Source organism: Colossoma macropomum, unplaced genomic scaffold (genome assembly GCF_904425465.1).
Source record: "Colossoma macropomum unplaced genomic scaffold, Colossoma_macropomum, whole genome shotgun sequence".
NCBI classification, from domain to species: domain Eukaryota; kingdom Metazoa; phylum Chordata; class Actinopteri; order Characiformes; family Serrasalmidae; genus Colossoma; species Colossoma macropomum.
The window spans coordinates 41,082,762-41,100,261 of NW_023494803.1; the positions used below are offsets into that span (position 1 = coordinate 41,082,762).

Here is a 17,500-nt window from a genome sequence, read left to right on the forward strand (position 1 = left end):
GCGATACGGAGTGTCAGACTGAAACACAACATACAGTGTTTATTAGAACAACCAGTAAAACTAACATAGTTCATAGAGACACTCACATCAATCCGCCCACATCAATATACCACTGAGCTAACATCATTACTCTGCTAACTTCACTCCGCTAACATCATCATTCTAACATCACTTCATTACTCTGCTCACATCACTCTACTCACTTCACTCACATCACTCTGCTTACATCACTCCATAACTGCTTACATCACTCCATCACTTCACTGACATTACTCTGCTCAAATCACTACATCACTTCACTCACATCACTCCATCACTTCATCACTCCACTAACATCAGTCCACTAACATCACTTCATCACTTCGCTCTATTCATTTCACTCCACTCGTCACATCACTCCGCTAACATCACGCCACTAACGTCACTCTGCTCACATCACTCCGTTAACATTATTACATCACTCCACTCACTCCACAGCATCGCTCCACTGACATCCTTTTGCTAACATCGCTCTGCTAAAATCACTCCATCACTCCACTAACATCACAGTGCAGTGAATCAGTCTGCATTAATATGTGGCCTGTAGGTCTGATGTCACACATCACATCTCTAAATCACATGGACTCATATCTCAATCACACCTTCCACAAAACCTCTGCACTTTATCGCTACTGTCATGCAGTAACAGTAATACGTCACAGTAACACATCACAGTAACATGTACCATAACATGCACAGTAAAACGTATCAGTGCACTGCATACTATTAACTGACGTCCCACTCATCTCTGTACTGTGTATTATACAGTATCAGGGTTTATGTATAACAGACAGATTGTCTATACTGTACGTTACGATGTGTACATAGAGTGTACAGTGTGTATACTGTAGAGTGTGTGCAGCGTGTACAGTACGTACATACAATGTACAAGTATGTAGTGTGTGTGTAATGTACAGTGTTTACAGTGTGTATACAGTGTAGTGTGTATAGTATACAGGTTGTATAGTGTACAGTGTGCACAGTGTGTATAGTGTATGTGTACGGTGTATAATGTACAGCATGTATAGTGTACAGTGTGTACGGTGTATGGTGTATAGAGTACAGTGTGTACAGTGTAGAGAGTATAGTGCACAGCGTGTATACTGTACAGTCTATAGGGTGTATGGTGTAGAGTCTGTATAGGTGTACAGTGTGTATAGTATGCCGTTTATACAGTGTATAGGGTATAGAGCATAGTGTATTGTGTTTAGCATACAGTCTATATAGGGTGTACAGTGTGTGTATAGTGTACAGTGTAGAGTGTATAGTGTGTATAGCATGTATGATGATGTGTGAACTCTGTGTATTTAACACTGCGCTGATGTAAAGATGTTCACTCATCCTGTGTGATGTGCCAATAAAAAAGTGATTTAATTTGATTTTCATTAAACCTGAATAAGGTGTGTGTGTATGTGTGTGTGTGTGTGTGTGTGTGTGTGTGTGTGTTACCCTGAAGGTGTGTGTGGTGTTGGGTCTGGAGTAAACGTCCTGTGGGTGGAGTCTGTCTCTGGGTAGAAGACCGCCGGCCTCATCTGCTACTGCACTGTGGGCACGAGAGGAGGAACCACGCTGACGCTACACACACACACACACACACACACACAAACATTGTTTTCATTAGTGCTTGTTAATTTTTAATAAATGACCAGTTATAAAAATGCCAAGATAAACACTACTGTTTAAGAACGTTTCTTAATGAATGTTTGCAAAGAATCTAGAGTTTTGATCCTCTACAACACATAACACTATTACACTGTCACACTAAACATTCAGAGAATCTGCAGAAATACTGAATACTATGTACACTAATAAACAGAACTAATACTGAAAACTCTTTCAGAAACACCAAGAAACATTCTGCATGTGTCAAAACAGCATGACTGCATAGTCAGACAGTGCGGGTGCTCGACTGACCTGCCTGCAGTCCAGAACTGTCCCACAGAGAACACGTGGCTCATTTTAAGGCAAAATATACCACAACAGAGACTCTGGACTGAGCAGCTGAAGGTTTCTATCAAGCAAGAATGGGAAAAATTCCACTTTCACAACTGCAACAGTCGGTGTCCTCAAACATTTACTGACCACTGTTACAAGCGAACAGTTTCCTATCACAAAGTTTATTGGAACGTTGCAGGCATGAAATTTAGAATAAGCCTATTTCTGAAATATCAAATATCTGTCTTTGTGCTGTTTTGTATTGTTGCTGTGCATTGCTGTCTCTTTTTGTTCAGGTTTTTCTTGATGTACCAACTCTTTAGGAGTTGAGCTTGTAGATTATAAAAACATTCTTCAGTTCCAGTCCAGAGTTTATGCACCATCTGCGTTGACTGTGTGTTTCTTACAGCAGACTGAACTCTACAGTCTCAGTCTGTGTAACATACACTTGCTTCAGTCTTTACTGATCTATTCAAAAGTTAATGAATCAGGTGGGCTACAGCACAGAAACCACCCACCGCAAGAGTGTGTGTGTTACCTGAGAGTGTCGTGTGTGATGTGCAGAGTGTGCATGCTCAGTATCTGCAGCGCCAATAGGGGGCAGCAGTGTGTTTCTGCTGAGGGGCATTGGAGGGGAGGAGAGACGATCACCGGCTGTGGTCCTGAAACACACACACACACACACACACACACACACACACACACACACACACTGAGTGAGAAAGTCCTGAGTGATGTTGAGTGATGTTGAGTGATGTGAGTGATGTTGAGTGATGCTGGGTGATTATAAGAAATGCTGGAAGACGATGGGAGATGATGGGTGATGCGAGATGCTTGGTGATGATGGGTGATGATGGGAGATACTGTGAAATGCTGAGAGATGCTGAGAGATACTGAATGATGATGTTGAGTGATGCTGGGTGATGCTGAGTGATGCTGAGTGATGCTGAGTGATGCTGGGTGATGCTGGGTGATGCTGGGTGATGCTGGGTGATGCTGGGTGATGTTGAGTGATGCTGGGTGATGTTGAGTGATGTTGAGTGATGTTGAGTGATGCTGGGTGATGCTGGGTGATGCTGGGTGATGTTGAGTGATGTTGGGTGATGTTGAGTGATGCTGGGTGATGTTGAGTGATGCTGGGTGATGTTGAGTGATGTTGAGTGATGTTGAGTGATGCTGGGTGATGTTGAGTGATGCTGGGTGATGCTGGGTGATGTTGAGTGATGCTGGGTGATGCTGGGTGATGCTGGGTGATGTTGAGTGATGCTGGGTGATGTTGAGTGATGTTGAGTGATGCTGGGTGATGCTGGGTGATGTTGAGTGATGTTGAGTGATGCTGGGTGATGCTGGGTGATGCTGGGTGATGCTGGGTGATGTTGAGTGATGCTGGGTGATGTTGAGTGATGTTGAGTGATGCTGGGTGATGCTGGGTGATGTTGAGTGATGCTGGGTGATGTTGAGTGATGTTGAGTGATGCTGGGTGATGCTGGGTGATGCTGGGTGATGTTGAGTGATGCTGGGTGATGTTGAGTGATGTTGAGTGATGTTGAGTGATGCTGAGTGATGCTGGGTGATGCTGGGTGATGCTGGGTCACAAACAGTACATTTTTACAAGACTTACAGTCGAGTTCCTCTGATTCCCTCGTCCATGTTTCCAGCCGGACTGGAAGGGGTCAGACCTGCTGCTAATGGCAACAGTGTCCGAGGGGGTAGCGCTCGTCGCCGTGCAGACTGGGGAGGGCGGGGTAGGGAGGCGGAGCTTTGCTGCTCCAGGGCACGGCGGGGGCGTGGCTTATTGGAAGGAATGATGCTGGAGCCGGGACGATGGACCATTCTCTCTTCTCCATCACTACAGAATATGAGACAGAGAGAGAGAGAGAGAGAGAGAGAGAGAGAGAGAGAGAGAGAGATTTTATTGATTTATTACTTTTTTGAGCAAACAGATGCAATTATAGCAACAAAAACTTTAGGAGAAAGCAGAAAATGCACATCAAAAGTTTGAGGACACCTTACTTTTTTCTGATATTTTCTGAGTTCTGTTGATTTCAGCTGTTACAAAGCTCATATTGAAACTCCCAAAGTGGTTTTTAGGTTTGAGTTTTGATGCCTGTTGACATCTGGGATGAAGTGGGCTTTATTGCCAATGTAGCACTGTCACTAATACTGGCACAAATATTTACACGTGTGCTATTGTTTTTCTCTGAGTAAACTTGATTAGGCTTTCATATGGTAAAGTTTTAAAAACTGACAAAGTGAAAAGTTAGCTGCGCTCAGACTTTGGATGGGCAGCATATCGACCATTGTGTATATTTATAACAGAGCGAAAGACTGTGGAAGTTACTGTGCTGCTCGGTCCAGAACTCCAGCGTTTCTCTGCTGCAGTGGAATACCATGGATCATGATGAGGTCGTTTAGGTTGTGATGTGTAGCAGCTGTTCCTACAGGCACTCGACTGGACTGAGAGAGTGAAAGACAGAAAGAGAGCAGCTGAAAAGTCAGACAACTAAAATTACAGTGTCTATAAAACCAGCAAAGCAGCAGCTGTGTGATAAAGCCATGAGTAGCAGCTAACACCATCTAAGGTTTAACACATCACTAAACTATCCATCCATCCTCTAACAGCATGCAGCACGGTGGGAAACGATCACAACAGCCTGAACAAAAATCATGAGCTGAACTGAAAACCACAGAGAGAAAAGCAGGCAAGTCTACAGCTTTAATTTAAAGGGAAAAAGAAACGTAGGAAACAAGAAACAAACGCTTAAAATAAAGTCAAAGGGTTTTACGGGTGTTAAGAAACAGGCTTTGGTTCAGGTGTTAATAGACAAGCACAAGCAGTTTTAGAGTCGGGAACGAGAGCTGAACTCTCAGACTCTCTGGAGGAAACTAGTGGAGTTACATACAGTAGATGGCTTTCTCTGCTTTTTGGATTTCCGTCTCGACTTGTGCTTTGAGCCCCTTGACTTTGTGCTCTTTGGGAAGAAGATGGAGAGAGATGGAGCAAAAGAGACAGAAAAGAGAGAGAAAAAGAGAGAAAGATATAAAAAGAGGGAGGGCAGGTTGATGATGTCACAGGAGATCAGAAAGGAAGACAGACAAAAACACAGAAAAGAGGAGGGAAAAAGGGGAGAAGGTTAATGAACTGGGAGCCTGGAAAAAGGATGCGAAGACAAATCTTGACAACAAGGAAGTGAAAATGACATCAGCAACATGTGAACACAGAGAAGGCACAAAGCAGCGTGGTCACACACCAACTACTGGACACTGGGTCATTCAAACAGAAAGAGGAGGAGAGAGAACGAATCTCGGTCTCTACATGTAAGACTCTACGTTATACAGCTACAGAGAACCTGCAGAACCCAGGAGTGAAATAGGGAGCAGCTCACACAGTAGGACAGGGAGTGGCTCGAGACTTCAGAGAAGGAAGTGTGGCAGGGAGTGGGACAATGGCCGGGACAGGGAATGGGACAGGGGGCGGGACAGGGGGCGCAAGATGTCAGACAGGGAAAACACTCAGGGAATGAGAGAGGAAAAGGCCAGGGTGTGCTCAAGAAGTGGGACAGGGAGCTGGACACCAAATGAGACAGGCAGTGGGTTTGGGAGCGGGACAGGTAGAGGGTCAAGAGGTGGGACAGGCAGCAGGACAGAGTGGAACATGGGACAGGGAGTAGGACAGGTAGTAGAGTAGAGAACGTGAGAGGCAGTGGCTTCAGGAGTGAGATAGGAAGTGGGAAAGGAAATGGAACAGGGAGTAGGACAAAGTGGTAAGTGGGACAGGGAATATGAAAGGAAAAGAGGAGAGTGGGGTGGGTCAAGATGCAAGATTGAAGGAAGTGTGACAAAGAGTGGGACAGGAAGTGAGACAAAAAAATGGGACCAGGAGTGGGACACGGGCGAGACAGGGGCCCAGGACAGGGCCCTGGAACAGGGCTCCAGGACAGGGGCCCGGGACAGAGGGGAGGGGACCATGAGGCTCAAGATGTCAAACAGTGAAAGGCACAGGGAGTGAGAAAGGGAGAGGGACAGAGTGAGACAACAACTGAGATGGGCAGTTTGATTGGAAGTGGGCCAGGGAGAGGGTCAAGAGGTGGAACAGGGAGCGGGATGGAGTTGGAAGTGACAGAGAGTAGGACTGGGAGTGAAGTAGGGAGTGTGAAAAGGAGTGGCTCAGGGAGTAGGACAGGAAGAGAGCTGGACAAAGTGAGAGGTGGGACAGGGAGGGGGACAGAGAGTGAGTCACAGAGGGGGGCAGGAAGTGAGAAAGGAAATGGGACAAGGAGTAGGATAAAGTGGGAAGCGAGACAGTGAAAGTGAAAGGAAAAGGGGAGAGGCTGATAAAGTGGGACGGGGTGGGTCAGGATGTCAGACTGAAGGAAGTGTGACAAAGAGTGGGACTAAAAATTGGGACAGGGAGTGGGACAAGGGGTGGGACATGGGGCTCAAGATGTCAACCAGGGAAAGGCTCAGGGAGTGGGACAGGGAGTGATACAACAATTGAGAGAGGCAGTTTGTTTGAAAGTGGGACAGGGAGAGGGTCGAGAGGTGGAACAGGAAGTGGGCTGGAGTGGGAAATGACAGAGAGTAGTTCAGGGAGAACGACGGGGAGTGGGAAAGGAAACGGGACAGAGAGTGGGACAAAGGGAGTGGCAGAACAGGGAATGGCTCAGAAAGTCGGTGGGCAGGGAACAGGACAGTGAGTGTGAGGGGAAAAGCCAGCGGAACCAGGAGTGGACAGAAGGAGAGACAGGCAGTGAGGGGTCAGCTAGCAGACCCTAACCCTGAGAAGTCACAGTTATCGCCAGCAGTAATAAACGCTGCAATTTTATGTTTTTCCGACTCATAGTTCACTGAAAAAAGCTAATTAAAAACCATGCTTTACATTTTTTTGTGGTGTTTTTGTTCATTTCTGACGTCAAGAAAAACAAAAAACAGACTCCGGCCAGTCGAGTGACTGCAGTGCAACAGTGATGACACCGGATTTCTGAGGGTTAACTGAGGTCAGAAGGTTCTGGTTCTCCAAGTTGTGAGGAGACTGAGCTGCTAGTGCTGACCTGTAGCTGCAGTGCGGTGTGTGTGTGCTGGAGCTGCAGGTTGGTGTTTGTGTGTTGTGGTCGTGATGGGGCGGGGCCCAGGCGGGGCGGAGCTGCGGGCAGGACGGTCAGCAGCCCAAACGGACTGTGGGAATGCGGCCGGGCCGGACTGAGCGCAACAGCACTCTTTTCCTCATCTGGAGCAAAAACACAATCATCAACAAATTCACCACCATCGTCACAACAACCGTCTTCAAATAACACAAACAACTCTACGCGTTTCAGCTTCGTAAAAACTCAAAGCTACAGTTCAGTGAAAGATCACATTTATCCAGACGCAAACATGGACTAAAGTGCGTTAGCACAGCTAAACACAGCAGCTGCCAGAAGTTTGAATTTTGCAAGTACTTTTGTCCATCTAAGGCATGAAGTTAGCTTGATGCTAATTGGTAAGGTATAAGCTTGTATTACTTGTTAGCTACATTAGCTTGTAGCTAGAACTACGGAAGCAAACTTCAGACAGAGAACACAGAAACACTGCAAATGCACATCATGTTCTATTCAACACTGATATGATGCTACAAGCTAAATGAATCATATTTAAACAACGACTGATGTAGCGTAAATAACCGAGACGGTACCGGAGACACAGCCCTCCCACAGCCTGCGGATCAGCTCCTCCATCCAGCCAATCAGCTCGCGCCACACGTCATCAAACAGCAGCTCCAGCACCGCCTCCCTGCGGCAGCGATACGGAGAGATGGGGGGCAGACAGGACCGCCGCCTGCTCACACACTCCCGCTCAAACTCCTCATCACTGCACACACACAGTACACACACACACACAAAACACACACACACACACAACACACACACACACACACACACAAAACACACACACACACACACAATACATAACCACACACACACACACACACACACACACACCACACAAAACACACACGCACACACAAAAACACACACACACACACAAAAAACACACACAATACACACACACACAAAACACACACACACAAAAACACACACAATACACACACAATACACAAAATGCAACACACACACACACACACACAACACACATAGTCCACAAACACACATAAAACACACAAACAATACACACACACACACACACACACAAACACACACATCATTCAAAAGGTACAAAAACACAATTACAACATTACTTTATAAACTTAATTGATGTTTGTAAATAATGTCTTTCTAGATTTGATGCTGCAGGACGTTCCAAAAACACTTATTACAGGATCGCATTTCCTCTGTGTTTCAGATTCCTTTAAACGGCTCTTAATAATCGTCTGGGGCCGAAGACACTGATGCAGCTTTGGAAGCAGAATTTTTGCTGTTCTTCTGTTATGCGAGTCTTCAGCTGTGCAGCCCTTCGGTTCCTTCACTCTGAGCTCAATCAGACTCATCTTTTCAGCGTGAGACGGTTCTTGACTGCAGGCAGGTCAGTCTAGCACCTGCGTTCTCTGATTACACAGCCGTGCTGTTTCTTGGTGTTGTCATGTTTGAATAAACACGCAGACGGCGGCATCAGCTGCTCCAAAACATGACTATGTCTTTCAGTGCTAATGTGAAGTGTTATGTGCAGGTTACCCACTAATTGTTCATATTTAAGATTAAGATTAAGTGACCCTTATTAGTCCCACAACTAGTCCCAACAACCACAGATTTCCTTCCATGTGGTGACATCATCACAGAAACATGCTGGTTTTTAATGTAGTGCTGTCTGAGGGATCAAAGGTCATGAGCAGTCAGTTGTAGTTTTTGGATTTTTCCTTTACGCACAGAGATTCTGTGGATTCTCAAAGTTTTGATGATGTTCCGCACTGTAGAGGCTGAAACACCTAAAATCCTTAAATCCCTGACTGAGTACAGAGACGTTATGAAGAGACGGTCGCTGGTTGAAATATGAATGTTAAAGCTCGTAATGCTCAACATGGTGTCTGTTTGCAGAGAAAGTCCTGCCCTTTAAGAAAAGAGCTAATCAGCTTGCTTGAAGAATTATTTGAAACGTAAATCTGGCTTTTTGTTTTGGTTTTATAGCTTGTTCCCCTTTCAGAGGAGTCTGGAAATAACTGCCCGATGGCGTTAACAAGATGGCCACTGAGTGAAACGTCCTTATAGGACTAACCTTTATGGACTTTGATGCAGAACGTTGTTTTTGAACTGTTGGATTTTTTGCTGATGCATTTTTCGGTAAAGTAGCCTCGACCCACCCTCACTCACAAAGGACTCTGCCTTTCCTGGAGCTCCTTTTACACCCGAGCATGGTTACGTCACCTGTTTTCACTCTTCAGTGTTTTTGTGCTGTTGTTGTTCAGGTATAGATTAAGGCTGGTTTACAAATCACTACTATTGATTTCATTTGCATTTCACACACTGACTGTTTTGGAACCAGGTGTGTAAAAATCAGCAGAACTGAAAATGAATTTCCACCTGAGACTCAAAACTCTTATTGATCCCGAAAACACATGTATCATTACATCACCAACGCCCCATACACCCACACACACTCTTACAGGTCTCTGCAGTCGAAGGCGAGGTACTCCTCCATCAGACCTTCAGCCTCAATCACCCTCGGCAACTCGTCTCCATGGGAACCGCGGGGCGGGTCAGAGAGTGTGAGCTCCACAGAGGGACACAGTATGGCTCTGTGACCCTGCACACACAACCTAACACAAACACACACACACACACACAGATCACACTCAGAGTGGATATAGATTTTTACACAGTAAAGATATGAACACAACTCACACTCACACACAGTCACACACTCAATCGTACACACTCAGTTACACTCACTCACACACAACACACATAATACACACTCACTCGCTGGCGGTTCTGTCCTGCGCTGGGCTGATGGAGGAGGAGCTGAGGGACGAGGAGGCGAACCACTGAAAACCTTCATCTGTAGGACACACCAACTGCTTCCCAATGATCCTGACACACACACACACACCACACACACGCACAGTTTAGTGAATTCTTTACTGTTCCAGGTGAGGATGATGTCACAGAAGGAAGAGCGATGAATGAGGGTCAAAATGTCAACTGTAACTTTGTTTGCTACAGTAATGTCAGCTTGCAATATAGCTATCAATACAAGACATTAGCTATATAGGTATTAGTGTAAGCTAATGCGGTCCCAAACACTAATGTGGTTTAGATCTAGCCAATCAGAGCAGAGCTCATAAGATTATTCATTTCATTCTAGAGCCAAATCACAGGGCTGTAAACGAGCACGTAAAAAAACACACCTGGGCATTTTTCACCCTGAACAAAGTCACAAACATTCTATGCAGAGATCAGAGACCAGTTTAAATACTGAATAAATGTATATACGACATATTTAAACAATAAAAATTAGAAGCATTTTAAGAACAAACAGCAGGGGGCAGTGTGGGGCTATGAAGACCGTTACTGTTTCTGTGGTGTGCGTATGTGTGTGTGTGTGTGTGTGTATATGTGTGTGTGTGTGTATGTGTGTGTGTGTACCGGAGGTGGGGGAACCGTGAAGCCCACTGCTGACACTCCTCCTGCAGACTCCGCAGCTGAACTTCTCCTTTACCTTCATAGAGCTCCTCATCAATCTCCTCAAACATCAGTTGAACCTGCCGAGACGCCGCTTTATCAAACTCCTACAGAGAGAGAGAGAGAGAGAGAGAGAGAGAAATATACAGAGAGAGACAGACAGAGACAGAGAAAGAGAGACACAGAGAGAGAGAGAGACAGAGAGAGAGAGAGAGAGAGAGAGAGAGAGAGAGAGAGAGACATTCAGTAAACATAACTCTAAATCTAAATAACCTGATTTCAGAAAAGTTTCTGATTGAACTTCTCAGATTTACTCCACACTTTCAGAGATGATGTCATTGTGCTGAACAGAGCGATGAATTTCAGACGTGTATCTTTATAAGTTTCTAAGATAAAAAAGGATTTTAAAGGTCTTCTGGTTCCTCCTCATCTTCTCACTGAGGACCATCAGATCTTTATTTATGACTCGTTACAGCTGCAGATTAAAATTCAAATCAGATCACATTTCAAACGTGTTCATATCACGTCTGACAGAATCTACAGCAAAATCATTTATATTATTATAAACATCGTGTTGCAGTGCAGAGCTACGCTGAATATAAAGACAGCATTTTGAGCTAAATTATATTTATTAAGGTGCTAAAAACCTCATTAAAATGCAGAAATGTGAAATTTACACACTCAGTGATTCTGTTACACAATCAGGAATTAAACCGATCTGTTTCAGCAGAAACTCCAGTTTAACGTAAGACTGAAGTGAGTTATTTCACGGTTTTATGGGTGTTGAATTATAATTCTATTCACTCTGCAGAACGACGCTGATCCTTTAACGAGTTCAGAGGATTCAAACGATTCACTGACTGATTCACTCATTTCTCCATTTTCCTGAAGAACCGTCGTCATTCTGTTAGATGGGCTGATCCGTGTTTCTGTCTGTGAAGCCGTTTCTGATGTTCAGGCTTTTCAGGAGCTCAAATTAAACCTTCAGCCCAAAATCTGCAGCATCAATCAGACGATTCTGTAAACAGCAGGACGTCTGTGTCCTTCACAGCCAGCAGATCCTCACACACTTACTCATCTGCTCATCTGCTGCTCAGAGCGGCAAACGCTGACAAACAGCGTTCGCATGCAGCGCGAAACAGAGCAGACACTCACCAACAGCACAGAGACTCATCAATACCTCAGATACTGACTAATACCAGATACTCATCAATACCACATAATACTCACCAACAGCACAGAGACTCACCAATACCAGAGATACTGATCAATACCAGAAACTCATCAATACCAGATACTCAAACACCACAAATACTCATCAATACCAGACACTCAAACACCACAGAAACTCATCAATACCAGATAGTCAAACACCACAGATACTCATCAATACCAGCTACTCAAACACCACAGAAACTCATCAATACCAGATACTCAAACACCACAGATACTCATCAATATCAGATACTCAAACACCACAGATACTCATCAATACCAGATACTCATCAATACCAGATAGTCAAACACCACAGATACTCATCAATACCAGCTACTCAAACACCACAGAAACTCATCAAAACCAGACACTCAAATACCACAGATACTCATCAATACCAGATATTCAAACACCACAGATACTCATCAATACCAGACACTCAAACACCACAGATACTCATCAATACCAGATATTCAAACACCACAGAAACTCATCAAAACCAGACACTCAAATACCACAGATACTCATCAATACCAGATATTCAAAACACCACAGATACTCATCAATACCAGACACTCAAACACCACAGATACTCATCAATACCAGATATTCAAACACCACAGAAACTCATCAAAACCAGACACTCAAATACCACAGATACTCATCAATACCAGATATTCAAACACCACAGATACTCATCAATACCAGACACTCAAACACCACAGATACTCATCAATATCACAGATATTTATCTAATCCACATTACACATACATCTTTTTACTCCCTTACAAATGTATAAGATTTTACCTGTGCAGTCTTTAATGAGACTGAATATTAATAAATATTTATGTGGATTTTTTTGCTGATTGTGTCGTTTACTGAAGGAAATCACTCTATAATGTTCATTTGACCAACATTCATAACACAGAAGTCCTAATAGGAAAGTCTGTCCACTCAGCTTAGAGTTATAGTTAGAGTCAGCGTTAGAGTTAGAGGCAGTGTTAGAGTTAGAGTCAGCGTTAGAGTTATAGTTAGAGTCAGCGTTAGAGGCACTGTTAGAGTTAGAGTCAGCATTAGAGTTAGAGGCAGTGTTAGAGTTAGAGTCAGCATTAGAGTTAGAGGCAGTGTTAGAGTTAGAGACAGTGTTAGAGTTAGAGGCAGCGTTAGAGTTATTGTTAGAGTCAGCGTTAGAGTTATAGTTAGAGTCAGCGTTAGAGTTAGAGGCACTGTTAGAGTTAGAGCCAGTTAAAGTTAGAGGCAGCGTTAGAGTTAGAGTTACAGTTAGAGTCAGCGTTAGAGTCAGCATTAGAGTCAGCATAGCTGTACTTACATCGTAGCCCCAGGAGAACAGCGAGCTCCTCTCAGTGGACACTCCTGTACCCGTATAGCTGTGAATTCCAGACCAGGATCTGGCCGAGTCTACAGGACAACCTGACCTGCTGGACACAACGGAGGACGTCTCTGAGCTGAGAGAGAGACAGAGAGACAGACAGAGAGAGAGAGAGAGAGAGATTTTTGGGGGATTCTGGGTAAACTGGACTCAAAGTTTGGCTTTAGTCTCCAACCTGTACCTGCAGTGACTCAGTGAACGCTCCTCTGGTTCGGGTTCAGGCTGCTCCGGCAGGGGGTGCTGATCCAGACTGCTGCGGGACACACCACGACTACACACACACACACCCACACACACACACACACACACACACACACACAGTTACACACTGAACACTACACACTACCATCTGGACAGCAGCAGTGATCCTGAATAAACTGACCAACTGAACACTGTAGAGCCGCAGCATAAAGAGTAAACACTCCATCCTTCTGTCTGTCTGTCTATCTGTCTATCTATCTATCTATCTATCTGTCTGTCTGTCTGTCTGTCTATCTGTTCATCCATGAATCATCTTTATGTTTATCTGTCTATCTATGCATTCACCCATCCATCTATCAGTCTATCTATCCATCTATCAAGTTGTTTATCTATGCATGTCTATTTATGTTGATCCATCCGTCTATCCATCTGTCTATTTATCCATCCATCCATCTATATATCAGTCCCTCTGTCTATCTGTCTATCCATCCGTCTATTTATCTATCCATCTATTTATCTATCTATTAATCTATATATCAATCCATCTGTTTATCTGTCTATCCATCCATCTATCAAGCTGTCAATCTATCCCCCTGTATATCCATCTCTGTCGATCTGTCTATCTATTCATCTGTCTATCCATCCATCTATCTATCTGTCTAACTATTCGTCTATCCATCCATCTATCCGTCTATCTATTGATGCATCATATGGATGTATCAGTCTGTCTCTCTGATCATATATTCATCTATCATCCAAATAAGTATCTAAGCACGTCCATCCATCTCTCAATCAACCTATATATCCATATCATCTACGTTACCCATCGATCTGTGTATCTATCAGTCTATCTATTAATCTGTATATTTGCGTATTTATCTGACTATCTATGTATGTATCTGTGTGTATCTAGTCTCAGTGTGAGCAGCTGGATCTTCAGCCATTCTGAGAACACAAACATCTGTAACATCTGTAACAGCTGTCAGCTCTGCTAACAGAGACTCACTGATCTCTGCTCACTCACATCTGTAAGCTGTGCTCCACCGGCTTCCTGCTGTATCTGGAGATCATCATTGAGAGTTTATTGAGTGTTTATGTTCTCCGCTCCTCCGGCTGCTCTCCCCGCGGCTCTCCGCTCCTCTCTCCCCGGCCTAACATCACTGCAGCCCGGCAACAGCTCCGCCTGCTCCCCCGCTGCTGAAGCCCGGAGAGCCCGCAGCTCTGCCGCTCATCTCCGGACCTGTCCGAGTCCGCTCAGCGCGCACGGTCCGCTCGCTTAACCGGACACACCGACTCCGACCGTCAACAACAATAACACACTGTCATGGAGACCGAGCTGCACAGCCTCACGGGCTCATGGGAGCTGTAGTTTTCAAAGGGAAGGGCGTTCTCCGGACTGCTGCTTACTGCCCCCTAGCGCACAGGAGGCTCAGAGCACCCAGAGCATCAATGAGCACAAAACACACACAGCGCGCTAAAGCCTGATTAAACACTCAGAATAGACCAGCAAAGCTCATCGATCAGTTATTCACTACCGACGCACAAACACGTGTTTAAGAACTGCGCCATCCGCTGGTTATCAAAACATTTCGAAACGCCAGTGACTCAGGAATTTTTGATAACGGATTAAAATCACATGAGAAACTTTTCCGACCATATAGTCGCACCTACAGTGTACATACAGTATACATATATACAGCAGATACGAACACCGTATAAAAGGCAGTACATTTTGCTGAATCTTCTGACAGTACAAACTGAACTACAATACCCATAGATGCTGCCAGGCGCCGCCTAGTGCGACGTGAGAGTGACGTCAGTAGCGCGACAGACTTTGTAGTCCGTTCTTTATGTTGCCTTTTCTTTATGATCTCGTGTAAAAATGTTAGTTTTGATGTTATTTTTTTATTAGTTAGTTTATACAACAGTTAGTTTCGGCCACGCGAGCTGATTGGTTGAGAAGCTGAACTGCATTCAGTACCATTACAGAGCGGCAGGTTAAGAAAGACACTGTCCGAAATTACTCTATTTCAGGAATATCACACTCAGAAAGAGGGACAGGATTATATAACGGAGGGAACGCAGTGATCCACACTCATGACTGTGTGATGCGTATTGTTTGTGTGATGTTTGTGTAGATATGTGTGGTTAATGAGGCTCAGAGAACCTGTTGATGTGATTGTTTTTCCTCTGGTTTTATATTAAGCTTATTTCATTTAATAGTCTATTCAGGATCTTAACTTTATGTAGTAGTTATTTATTTACAGTGATAGTTAAAGCTTTGTAGCTGGTAAGTTCTAGTACTCCTTAAACCGTGTAGATATTCATAATAGATTTTTTTTCGAGGTTTTCCCGTTCCACCTTAAATGGTGCAGCTTCAGGTACCAGAAAGTAACAGCTGCACCATTTAGTGTTGAAAACTCGAATAAGAAGCTGGAGAATAGTGGCAAATACTGTGTTTTGGGGGTTTATTTTCTTTTTATGTGTATTAAGATTAGAAGTGATTCACACATTGATGGATTTGCTGATTTGTCTGATTGTGTTTCTCGCGCTAAACTCGGTTTTTAACGTCAGGTGCAGACTGAATACTTTCCTGCTGGTCCGGACGGTTAATTATCACGATCAGTTATTAAAGATATAAAAGCTACCGAGAGCAGATCCGAGCAGCCTGGATTAATCTGTGTCTGAGCATTATAACTAAACAGATTGGGTGAAAATCGGTTGAGTAATAAGGAAGTTGTGTCTGATTTAATCCTGAGACTCTTCGTCCCTCAATACAAGTGAATCTGTTCACGAGGGGATCTTGACCGCTCCAACATGGCGGACGTGCAGACGTATTGCCTCAGATAGAGAACAGCAGACAACGCAGCATCTCGGAATGAAGATCTGTGAAGCTGCTCGTTAAGGAACTATAATTTGGTGAAGGAACTGCGAACATTAAAACATATTAAACGCCGCGTTCACGGCCCAGTTTATTAATTTATTACTGTATTTATTTAACTGTTGTATTAAAGCAATAGAACGCTCGAGGAGTGTGTTATCGCCAATAACATCACGGCTGTGATGATCTACGGCGACCAAATCACAGCCGTGATGTTATTCCGCCATACACACTCCCTCTGTGTTCTACTGCTGAAGTAAAGGATCCTAATGGTTTAACATGTGACTAACGGCTGATTCTATTTGATGGTTTCCTAATGGGATGTAAAGGTGTTCTACAGGAAGCCAGTGGTCTCTACTGGAAACCATTAAGCCAATTCCCATCAGAAAGCAAAATCATTAGGTTTTAATCCTAATGGTTTCTAATGGTGCTTTTCCAGCAGGCGTTGTATAAATGAAACATATTATTATTATTATTATTATTATTATTCAGATCATGAATGTAGTGTCAAATAGAACTGAATATGGAGGCGACACGTCACAGCCTGTGATGCGCAGCGCCTCCAAATCATTACCACACTTGACTTTGAACGCAAACAGCAGGGGGCGCTCTGAACTCATTCCTCCCTGGTGACAGCCTGTCACGGGACGGGGCTACGTAGCCGCAAAGGCTCATGAACATCTATGCTCATGAGAGCCGTAGTTTTAAGGGCTCAGACTCTCTCCTGCCCCCTACTGCACAGAAGCGGGACTTCTCTACGGGATTAAAGGGACATATCACAGAAAACTGAATTTCCTCCCTTTTTAAACATTAACAGTTTGATGTTCTTCATACCAACACGTGCTTTTCATATGTGTCATTTGTTAATGTAAACACTTCTGCTCATTGATTAGGCTCACTTCATTTCTCATTCACTACGTATTATTATTATTATTATTATTATTATATTATTTACTATTATTCATTATTCATATAATTTATTTTTTTTATTCTACAAACTTTGTTTTTCTTGCCACTGTTCCACCTGGCTGGACCCGGATTCCTGCTTAAAGTGCACCGTTTACCCCTCAGTACATTCAGCCCATATACAGACACTGAGCAGCAAAACAGCCTGTTTTGAAATCATGTGATGTCATGAAAACCACATTTACATTTACAACACACATTCAGGCCGCTGCAGTTCAGGCTGCGCTCACACAGCAGGTAAAAGTGGCCCAAACCTGAT

The 17,500-nt window shown here is 44.0% G+C and overlaps 1 protein-coding gene across 2 annotated transcripts in view; it reads right to left on the reverse strand.

Annotated features, from left to right (window-relative positions):
• The window catches only part of fam149b1 (family with sequence similarity 149 member B1), a 16,249-nt gene extending 1,529 nt beyond the window's left edge, over positions 1-14,720 (reverse strand). Inside the window, exons 1-14 of one of the 2 annotated variants that reach the window (XM_036593747.1) lie at positions 14,419-14,720; positions 13,375-13,464; positions 13,134-13,269; positions 10,551-10,693; positions 9,885-9,995; positions 9,569-9,721; positions 7,646-7,821; positions 7,026-7,201; positions 4,878-4,946; positions 4,316-4,431; positions 3,596-3,823; positions 2,513-2,636; positions 1,489-1,614; positions 1-18 (exon numbers count right to left, since the gene is read on the reverse strand). The exon at positions 1-18 is cut by the window's left edge and continues 64 nt beyond it. In XM_036593747.1, the coding sequence (XP_036449640.1) occupies positions 1-18; positions 1,489-1,614; positions 2,513-2,636; positions 3,596-3,823; positions 4,316-4,431; positions 4,878-4,946; positions 7,026-7,201; positions 7,646-7,821; positions 9,569-9,721; positions 9,885-9,995; positions 10,551-10,693; positions 13,134-13,269; positions 13,375-13,464; positions 14,419-14,468 (1,716 nt within the window). In that variant the 5' untranslated portion in view covers positions 14,469-14,720. The remainder of the gene's footprint in view (positions 19-1,488; positions 1,615-2,512; positions 2,637-3,595; positions 3,824-4,315; positions 4,432-4,877; positions 4,947-7,025; positions 7,202-7,645; positions 7,822-9,568; positions 9,722-9,884; positions 9,996-10,550; positions 10,694-13,133; positions 13,270-13,374; positions 13,465-14,418) is intronic. The other variant, XM_036593748.1, reaches the window with a different exon arrangement.
• Between the last annotated feature and the right edge of the window lie 2,780 nt (positions 14,721-17,500).